The sequence below is a fragment of the Polyergus mexicanus genome, unplaced genomic scaffold (genome assembly GCF_030449975.1).
Source record: "Polyergus mexicanus isolate NDT 795.1 unplaced genomic scaffold, iyPolMexi1.0 SCAF_15, whole genome shotgun sequence".
NCBI lineage: Eukaryota > Metazoa > Arthropoda > Insecta > Hymenoptera > Formicidae > Polyergus > Polyergus mexicanus.
The window spans coordinates 405547-417284 of record NW_027223335.1 but is presented as its reverse complement, the minus strand read 5'-3'; the positions used below and the strand labels follow the sequence as shown (position 1 = coordinate 417284).

The window sequence follows — 11738 nt, the reverse complement described above, 5'->3', positions numbered from 1 at the left end:
TGCAGAAGACACGTAAATTGTTGAATTTTCGAAAACAATTGTTTGAGACACAAATTATTTGCACTGAAAAAATACACTCTCGTTTAAACAAATATCAAATTAATTGAGAAAATTATCTGTTCAATATAATAAACTGTTAGTTGATTTAATATCTATGATTATTAATGTAATCGTATTGACAAAATTTATGTTATATTAACATGTAATTTGTGCAATAAATTCAATAATAAGTTACATAGGTAATTATCAGTTCTATTACATTCTTATTAAGATAAACAATTTGTTAAGCATGTAATATTCAAATATTAAGCAAAATTTTTCTCAGTTTTTTACGTTATTTTTGTGCTGTTTAATTTTCTATTATTTGCTTCGCAACATACCAATTTATATTTGTATTGTATTACGGCCGAGTCGGGTGCCACACAGAAGCATTACTGTATCGATTTTCGTGTTCTGAATTCAAAGTATTTTTGATTAACATGGCCGTAAATAAAGTTGTGAAATATTTATAAGTCTTATAAGTAACGGTTGCCCTCTTCCCATGCGTCCTGCATTAGTTTGCACGAAACAAATCGAAGTCACGATATGTATTGTTACGTATTTATTTTTTACTTTATCCTTTGTATAATAATATTCACGTGTTCTATAAAGATATTTTTGATGATACGAATTGTCGACATCTTGAAAAAAAAAAAAAAAAAAAAAAAAAAAAAAAAAAAAAAAACATTTATTACCTTAAGATAAGAAATATTTGCGTAGCAAATTTGAATTTTTAATTGAGGACCGTATAAATAATAATAAGCTGATAGTGTCTTTATATTTCTCATAATAATTTTTGTATGTTTAACGTATGTGTGTAACGTGGCAGAATTACAAAGAACCACCAAGGAGCAAAATACAATACCTGATGTGTAGTAGTAGCAATGTTGAAATCTTAACGTTTGTTATCCAATCTTTTCCGTAGCGAGTGTTCTTTCTTAATCAAGAAGATGATATAAATTTTGCAAAAAAATATAATAGATATAATAAAATGTTGAATATACTATAGTAATGTCATATGACAATAAAACTTAATTCTTAATTAGTTGCATGAACTTATATTGATTTTATTCAATCTGAATTATAAAAATTGTGCTAATGAGGATAACAAATTTTATAAATATATATTTTTCAACAATATAAATTTAATGAGATGTCTATAAAATTTGATTATTTATTATTTAAAAATAAAGTAAAGATTGTAAATAAATTCATCATATTTCATTTTGACGATTGCAATACAAGAAAAAAAAAATTTATAATAAGTTTATAATAAAATCTTACCTCACTAATTAGGTTACGAATTAAACATGCTATTTACTACGTACTAAAAGTGTATGTATATTACAAGTAGGAAGTAATGTAATTACACGAAAATTATTGTATCATATTTACGCCAAGAGCGTCGTTATACTTTTTTTATTGCGTACATGATCTTCTGCTCTCGAGATAGACCCTGAAATAATTTACAGTGTTTCTCAAAAGTTTTCACTTTATTCTCTTTGATTTATACGTTACAAGAGATAAGCGCGACATCCCGAGGGAAAATATTCGCCATGAAACGCGAGATGTGTCTCCGACAAGCGAGAAATTTCCCTTTGCATTTCCTCGGTATTGTAGAGTAAATTACCAATGTTCTGACATCTAGGACAATATATTCGCACTCTGTCATCATATTTTTTTTATATATAACAATACTTTTTCGAAATAATGCAAATATGTCAAAGCACAGAATTTTTATGAAGATAAACTAATAATATATTATTACTAAACACTTTTAATTATTGAAATAATTGGTATACGAAATGTATCGCAGCCAAATATTTTTCTGCTTAATTATTAAAATCGAGTGCATGCTAAATTAATATACGTAAAAAAAAAAAAATAAAATAATTTATTATACACTCTGATTAAATTTATGACAATTTATTTCTTAGTTGACAGAAAATTTACATATATTTATATCGAAGAAACTTGCGGGCTAATCTTATAGCTATATAGATATAGCACCCTCTATTTTCTCCTCCATTCTCTCCATTATGATTGTCTTATTTTCTCCCCTAGTTAATGATCGATAAATGAAATATGTTCATCGTATATTTATATTATATCATATGTCGCGTACGAATATTATAGGATATAAAGGGCAATTTGCGTCTTTTTTTAGGACTTACCCAGAAGTATTGCCGGTTGAAGCCGGGGATCTTCGTGTGGGAGGCCCCAACCTCGTGAAGGTATGTCAAGAACGCATCCATATCGTCCAGGCTCTTGATCCCTTCATCGAGGGTCGACATGACTGTTTTAGCATGCTCAGCCAGTTCCATACTCGTCGATTGCTGTTCTTTCGTCTTCAAATCCCGGAATTTTGTGAACATATTTAATAATTCCGCGTTCTCCTCAAACAACCTAGAAGCATAGGGTGAGTACATAAGACATCAGTATCATTAAAAGAGTAAACACGTTAATTATATATACGTGCGAGTATTTATTATGTTAGAGCTATTTCAATCACAAATATTAAGTTAGTTTATATAAGAAATTAGTACACATGATAGAATAGAAACTTTAATTTACACTTAAATAATATTGCGCACTTAATAATCTATCTTAACACTTAATCTATTTTAATTTATGGCTTGAAATAAGCAATCATCTTTTAACGAAGAAATTTCAAGTAAATTTTTCTACTCGGCAAGAGAAATGAAAAAAGTGAACAATTTTTATTTGGTGGTTAAAAGCGCGTTGAGCGTTCTTGATGAGGTCCCGTCTGCTCTGAAGAAGTCATAAATTTCAAACTTAATTCTCCGGTGGCCCGAGATAGATTTTCTTCCGCCTCGATACTTTTTTTTTTAATGCATTTAGCGTATCTCGTGGCGTTTCAATCCCGCGTCTAAATTGTGTTCCCCAATCGCTTCACAAAATACCTGACATTCCGCCAGACGTCGTGATACTTTTTATTTTTCTCTCATTGAGAAACGACCTCAGGGACAAAATCAATATTAAATTCCAAGCTTTATGTCATCTAACGTCAGCATAATTATAGAAAGAGAAATCAATTGTTTAAAAATAGGTGCGTAATTTGTAACATTTGTATTTATAACAGCTTAACATATTTTGGTATATTTTGACAAGTGCTTTGAATTTCTCTAACACAATATTATAGTTTTAAAGAAATTGAAAGTGTTTTTCAGAATATACCAAAATTTTGAGTAATTTATAAATATACGAGAGTAATGTATATGTCATAGAAATTTATTAAAAAATTTTATTACAACGTTTGCATTCCCCTTTTTTCTCTCTCTCATATATGGCACTCTTGATTTTGCGGAAAATTTGGATAACTTTTTTCTATGAGTTTTCTACTCGTCGAGATAACGAGTTCACGTGTTTGTCGTTACAGTAGCTCGCCAAAAATGTTTTTGTTTCATGGATGGCAGATTGCTCTCAGCCATTCATGAAATACCTCTTTATACAACGAGATATTCCAATCTCGTCCTTGTCTTGCTAGTGAAAAATATATGTGCTAGAAGGGAAATATAAATCTTCTTTATATTAAATAAATTCGATAGTCTTGACAATTAATAATTATGCAATGTATCACAAGAATACATATTACACTTCCTTTCTCTATAGGCAGATAAAATTCAATGCATGTTTATAATTTTATATTTTACGAATAAAATATTATTATATATATTTATACTTTGGATTATATTGCAAACTATTTTAATGAATAATAAAACACACAACACCCAAATATATCTTATAGCACGAATAAGAAGATAAAATAGCAATTTATTTTTACGTCGGAAAAAATATGTAAAAATAATCGGCACATTCGAAAAGCTCGATATTATATCTACAACAACCCTGAAAAAATATCGAATCAGGATGAATTATAAGAATGCCGATATTTAGATTGACGTGACATCGCGTCCGAATTATTCCTTTTCCCGCACTCGCGTATATTACTTTTCCTGCAAAGAAGCATTTTGTATAATATCTATCATGATTTTCCATAGTGTGTAAACTTTATTACATTATTGAACATACATTTTTATATTATACATACATTTTATTAATTTTACTATAGCGTTTTATGTAGCGCTTATTAAAATTTTTCATTATATATAATCTTTTACTTTACTATTATTCACTATTTTAATAAGCGTAATAATTTTATTTATCATAAATATCTGAAAATCGTAGATTCAAATAATATATAGATTTGAAAAATTATGAAAAGCTGTCACAACAAAGCGACATATGTCGTATAATAACGATATATATGATTGAATCATTCTCAATGTATAGCAATGTTATGCTCCGCTGTATCGTGATTCGTTATCATTGTTTCACGTACACGCTTCATAAAGCTTTCCGTGAATTAGAGTTTCAATTATGATTAAATATATACAGGAACCCCAAAGAGTTATATATGATCGATGTTTTATCACGCTGTCACTTTTCAATATTTACATTGTATATATCATATATACGATAATAATAACAAGTGACGCATCTCCGACAAACATCCATCAGCCGATGAATTGAATTTTTTTGATAGTCATCTCTGTTTTCGAGGTAAAAATATCGTAAATTATGATATATTTTTGAGTTTTAGTAAGGGCATAAGTTGCTCGCATGTAAAAACACGCGATTCTAGATGGAAGGCGAGGTTTAAAGGGGGCATAAAAACAAATTTGCATATACCGTGATGCAGATGGGATCGATGTGATTGAAGGGGACTGAACGGGGGGTGCCTGTTGACCCGGGATACGATAAAATAATTTTAAATGCGGTCGACGGGACAATATAAAGGGCGGTGGTATCCGTTTGGTAAGTTTGGTGGGTTCTTATCGTTTGAGAATAAATTGAAAAATTTTATATCGGAAATCCATATCCCTTGTTCCTCTCTTCCGTAGAAGGTGTTTAAACCGATGAAACAATGATATTCCCCGATTCAACGCGCGCGTGCGGCTTCAGCTTTTTTCTCACGTTACTGTCCCTATAATCCAATAAAAGAACATCTCCAAGGATCGATATAGTGATGAGTAATTATTAACGTTGAATCAAATATTGATTGTTGTCTAGTTTTGAATTTTACAACGGCACACGATACATAACACGATTATTTTCTCTTCTAGTATATAGGGAGTGGGTAAATAGGATAAAATATTATATCTTTCGTATGATGGAGAAGCAAAGAGATATATAAAATAGAAGCAATTTGAAACAGCACGGTGTGTCTAATTTTGATGTAAAATCGATTTTTTTTCTGAGAATCGAATGTAGTAAATTAATTTGATTTGAGTGAAAACCTTATCAAAGAACGTATCCAACGCACGCGTAACCGGATATTAACACATTTGAGCAACGCGCGGTGAAATTAATATCTTGTATTTCAATTAAATTAAAGTCCTTGGGAAAATCCAGCTGTGAGCAATACCACCGTTTTTAATTACGCCAAGGAAATCCGGGCTTTAAGATCGTTACGATGAATAATAAGCCGACATAAACTCCTTGAAAAAAAAAAAAAAAACACAGATTATAAAATACAGAGCTCGGCGGTATTAATATGCACTGTTCGCAACTACGTGGATGTCAGTCAAGAATTACAGTTGATTGTAATATAGCAGTTGATTATGGTAAATATTAGATCTTTCAAACGATACATTTCAATATAGTGTTGTCAAGCATAAGATATTTCATGGATGATTAGGTATCAATTATTGCGCAAATTATTTTGCTAATAAATATCTACCATTAAAATAATTCTAATAAAAAAATAAAATAAAACGTATTTTTCATTAAAAAAAAAAAAAAAAAAAAAAAAAAAAAAAAAAAAAAAATGAACATGTTACAATTTTGTAGATAAATGTTGATTGCGTAAAATATTAGCAATGTGATATCACAAGTATCGGATGTAGGATTACGCTGATAATAATTAGCGGTTTCAAATTATATGATATTACGTTATTAAAAGATAAATAAATATTATTCGGCATTAAAATAATATATATAAACATTTATAAGTTTATGTCTAATCATACATTTTATCAAAATTTTCTGACATATGTATCTGCAGTGACATTAATATTTTGATCCATGAATGATTAGCGAATTTAATTATCTACTTTAATATATATTATTAATAAATTAATGTTGAGCACACATACGTCACGTTTTTCTAATTACGGACGAAATAAATAATATCTATATAGTTCTTCATAATGCGTAACTCATAAAATATTTATTTTCAATAATTATTACGTATTGTATTGTCAATCTAATTATTTGTCTAATTATTTGTTTTTTGACGCGCCATAAAAAATTCAAGTATAAGTTTGAAGCAATTGCCCGAGTACTGGATATAACAAGAAAATGATTTATTTTTTACGCAGTCTCTCATAAAAGGCTTTGGTATTGTAAAAAATAAATTCACACTTGTGTTTTAGTAACATACTTTTTTTATCGTAATATTCTATGCGCTTTTTGGTTTATGTATAGCAACTTGGGTAAAGGCAATATTTGTCTCTTTTAGTATCTGACAACAAAAGTTCGTTGCAAATCTATAAAATGGTTTTCGGCTTAAAATTTCATCATTTTTTTTTTTTTCACAAAAAAATGAAGCTGTATTTTTTGCACATTTTTCCCGTAATATATATTGATGAGTTTTTTAATTATTTAGAAGAAAACAAAAAGATGTGTAATAATTCGAATATATATTGTAATTGACAGTAATACTTTAAAACGCGAAATTGTTTTATAAGTCATGAAAAAATCGTTCTTTTCATCAATAATTTCATTCATCTCGTAAAGCTATTAACACGCGCAACCTGCCACTTGGCCGTTGCCAGCTCGGCGGATATGATCCATTCTCTTTAAGAGTGGTACGTGTTCTAGTTTCTCTGACGACCACCCCAAAAGACTCGGTGGAACGTGGCTAACCTTCTTTTTTATCGAAGGATCCTCCGCTTCATCACAATAACGGGGGTGAACCGATTCCGTATTTAGTTCGCATGCGTAATTTAAATTCTATAATTTATATATTAACATATTTAATAGATCGATAATAATATTCATATCTTGTTGCATTAATCTGGTCAAAAGATGCGGTTTACCAAGGAAAAGAGATATCGCTTTTAATCCTACACTCTGGGAGAATTTTTGAAAATAAATTTACTAAATTCTTTCGCATTTTAGCACGATACTTATATATAGTGTATCTATTTAGAAAAATATTATTAAAAGCACGAAAGAAAGAATATATACAGGATGGCACATGTAAAGTGTTACAAGCTAATAACTCTAAAAATATTTGTCAAATCAAAAAATTGTTCTAAAACCAAATATTTTACGAGATATCTTATTTTTTATATCAAAATATGTCAGATTAAGATATAAAATAACTCAAAAAGTACTTAATGAAAAAAAAAACTTTATTGTAGCGTTTTGAAAAGCTCTCGAGATAAGCTATAAAAATATGCAATAAAAATGGGGGGTTCCATGTAAAATTTTGAAATTACCCTCCTTTGGAGGGGAAGCGAGAGCAATTTTATGTTTACGTCGTTAGAAAGACCCCTCGAAAACATGAAACTTTCTCATGAAGAATTTTTTGATTTGACAAACTTTTAGAGTTATTAGCTTGTAAACACTTTACGCGGGCCATCCTGTATATATGTTAAAAATTATTTTATATCAATAGAAATTTTTTCGTATTTTTATATGCAATCAAGAATATTTATTAAAATAATTTTTATTAAAATAATACGGTTGATTGAAGAATGTTAAACATTTTATATAAACAACATTTAAATAAAGAACCGAAGCGAAAATGATATATATGTACATAATAAGAATTATGCATTTAGGAAGTAACCCTTAACCCTTAATAGTGTGGTGATAACGGTCCGCGTGTATAAATATTTAAAAGTAGTCTGCTTGCCTATTGTGTATATTATTATTTTGTTGCGTGATACTATAATAAGCAACGACATTTTTCTGCGATACGACTTTTTTATGCTATATGTTATATGCGCACGCTAAAAACACAAAGCTACTCTTACCCGAGAAAGCCGTTTATTTTTATATCGAATACATTTAGCGCATGTAATTGCTTTATTAATTCTTTCACAGCTAAGTAAGATACTTTTAATTCCCTATAACACAATTGCTTTTCTATCTTAGAAAATTTTTATTTCCTTAATATTGCTATAGAAAAAGAAATAGTATTCATATACGTAAATAAAAAATTATTACGATCAAAGGGACACATTATCGTAGAAGTCTTTTTTTTCATCGGACACGTAAGTCAATCATACGTCGCTTTATTTAAATATTTTTATTCAGCGCACAAAACGACAAAGGATTATATTGTACAATCAAGACAGAAAGATATCGATGAATGAATTTGATCTATAAATTTTCCGTTTAAAAAAATACGATCGACGCATCGCGTTGATCTCACACACGCTTGTATAGTCATTTATTGATTTTCGAGGCTGCCGCTGGACCAAAGGCTGCTTCGATTCCATTCTCCCTCTATGTCCCTATAGTCTCTCTCTCTCTCTCTCTCTCTCTCTCTCTCTCTCTCTCTTTCACTCTCTTTCTTGTTTTCTCTCTCTCCTTTGTAACCGTTGAGGATGTTATGTGTAGCTAGTGCGAGCTTAATTGAGTTACCTTAAAGCTTGATATCTGAAGGAAATCGATGAGCGCGTATACAATATATGTACGCATATAAACGTAGAAATAAATAGTACGAGCGAAATATACATGTTTGTATAGTTCGTAGGAAGAATAATTCTATCCATTCCATATAACATGGAATGAAAATTAACACAATGTTAATGATAGAATATCTCATCTCACGAGCATTAAGGTCTGATGTTAGAAAATTGTAAAATTAATATTATGAAGGATGTTTTATATCTGTACAAAGCTAATTCTGATGGTATAATATTTTTGGAATTAAAATATTTTTCTCTATGCCAACTTTACACATTTTTTTTTAGTTCGAGATTATATCATATTTTTGTACGATATATTATGACTTTTATAATTGTTTCTTAAGCTTTCGCTACAAATAATGTACAATAAATAATTCCGCGTGTAGAATAATTTCAAAAGATGTATAAGGAAATAACATGGATATTGTAAAATTTAGTTTCGATAAATTTTAACGTAATCAATAAGTGTTTAAAAGTATGAGAGAGATTTTAGAGAAAAAAAAAAAAAAAAAAAAAGTTACGCTAAACTTAATGGAAATTGGATGCACATTATTACAAACCGATTACGGTTATGTTCAAAGAGCGTACGAAGTTTATAGCTTACGTGTGAGATACACACACGCGCATGTGGAATGCATATAACGTAACAGATTCAAAATTGAAATACAACGGAATTCCTACATTAATCTTATCTAAGGGTAATCACTGCGTCACGTATTAATCACCCAATCTATGCATATATTATAACTCAATAAATTATGCAATACAAATAGAGAGCAGCGCTGCTGATATTTATTTTGGCAGCTTGAATTTTATATTCTAGTCATTTTTTTCATTGTTTTATTTTAATTATTTAAATTTCAAATATATTTAATCTAATAAAGAATAAAGAGAGAATGTAAATAAAATTTCACAGTATCTTTCACATAAATTTTTTCTAAACGATATAATGACATACTATGGTTGATATACTATTTTATATTTATTTACCTAAATGACTTTATTTCGTTTCAGTTAATGTTTCCGCAATGTTATTTCGAGTATTTTATTAATTATATCGACACGTCACGCTTGAGTAATTCGCAAAATTTAGTAGAAATCGGAGTTTTATCCTCATACATGACGAATATTAAATTGTCACAAATATGCAGTTGTTTGTTTATTGCGATTGCGTGTCAATAGCGCAATATTATATTAGGTATGATTACTCTTGTTGATTTCGGCGTGTTGGTTATCGGATCGAACAATACTAAATAAATTGATATACCCTGATGAAAAGCGAGCGTTTACAACGTTCGATTTTGGCAAAATTAAATTTAAATCGTAATCTGCTATATTAGAATTAAAAGTTTAAATTACAAAAGCGGAAAGTACTTGATTTGCCCGTAGATATAACTTTATAATCGACCGCGATCAAAATTATATCTTCAGCTTTTAATTCGACATTATTTATCGGGGCAAGCATAGCATTATTTATGCTCAAGACAAAATTAATTTAGATTTCTTTACTATATTTACTATAGATAGGAACGAAGAGATATTTCTTTTTTGTTATTACTTATATATTGTCTAAGTTAGCTAGAATAATTATAGCAATCCTTTTTTTCTTGTTTATTTTCTGCACAAAAACTTTTGTCCAGAATATTTCGAATATATTGATGTAAATCGTCAGATTTTTTTATGACCGCTTCTTTTAATCTTTTTCTTTCCTAGCCAAGGATGAAAATTTTTCATATCATATCGGTCTATTTTCTCGAATGAAAGTAAATTTGACTCTATTTTCACATCGAATCATTTCGATGTAATGTTGACTCAGCGCTACGTTAATGCTTCGTATATTGTAAAAACGTCAATATCAGGAAACGTATTGCTCGTTGATCAGGGAAAAATAGAAAGAGCTTGCATATATTTTTAGAACAGAGCTCACGTAGTCTGCTAATTAGCACATATATTTTTTAAATAATATTAAAAATACATGAGATGGATCATATGTAAAGTGAAATTTCGCTGCAACAAAAAATTTTATTCCATAGAATTTCAATAAATATAATGTGACAAATTTTAATGCCTTTACGTTTTTGTTTTGAAGTTTAAAATAAATAACTCTATGTGTGAGAAACTCTATTTGTATTAAATCAAAGTTTTAGCCGTGTGTAACAGAATGACATTTCTGAGATATTAAATTAAATGTTCAGATTAATTTACATTATTCTGAAAAATTGTAAAAAAATTGTTAAAGTTTTTAAATTGTTGACATTTTACAAAATTGCGTTATTGCTTTAAATAGTATTAAAGGGAGAAAGAGAGAGAGAGAGAGAGAGAGAGAGAGAATATAAAACACTTGATTAACTCTTGTGTTTCTTTTTTAATTTAAACATAAACTATGTATTTTTATAGATATTTTCTTGCTAGACTGCCCTTATCTATTTTTATTGATATACTTTATGAGATTTACATATATATTGGCCTGAAGACGCATCATATATATTACATAATCGAATAATTCATAGAATGAAAGTATATACAGTTTTCTCTTAATAACTTATTAAATAAATTAACAAAAAATATATATTTAAACTATTCTATATAATATACATATAATTGTCTATCAATATGAAAGATATACAGATATATTTTTTGTATACGTATATACATATTTTGATTATTATAAATATTTTGTCAAGATAAAAGAAAATCGAGTAATTTGATAAGAGTACATTTAAATAAGAGGTTTAAAAAGCTTGAATTAAAGAAATATTCTAAGGGATCTCATAACCAAATTATGCATCTGGTATATAATATTAAAGGAGATTATGGGCAAAAATTGCAATAAAATTTTCATTAAACAATTATTAAAAGTAAAAAGTAGGAAGAAAAATGAGATCGATAATGAAAATAAGCGATTCAAAGAGAATGACATTTATCCGATTTAATCAGTATGACGATAGCTTGATTTAACTAGAATCAAAT

The 11738-nt window shown here is 28.7% G+C and overlaps 1 protein-coding gene across 2 annotated transcripts in view; it reads right to left on the bottom strand.

Annotated features, from left to right (window-relative positions):
* Positions 1–11738, bottom strand: part of LOC138939696 (neuroglobin) — a 37507-nt gene that overhangs the window by 10219 nt on the left and 15550 nt on the right. For both annotated transcript variants that reach the window (XR_011447885.1, XM_070307766.1), the window contains exon 3: positions 2214–2445. Coding sequence is in view for 1 of the 2 variants with exons in the window: in XM_070307766.1 (XP_070163867.1) it covers positions 2214–2445 (232 nt within the window). In the remaining variant the exon portion in view is untranslated. The remainder of the gene's footprint in view (positions 1–2213; positions 2446–11738) is intronic.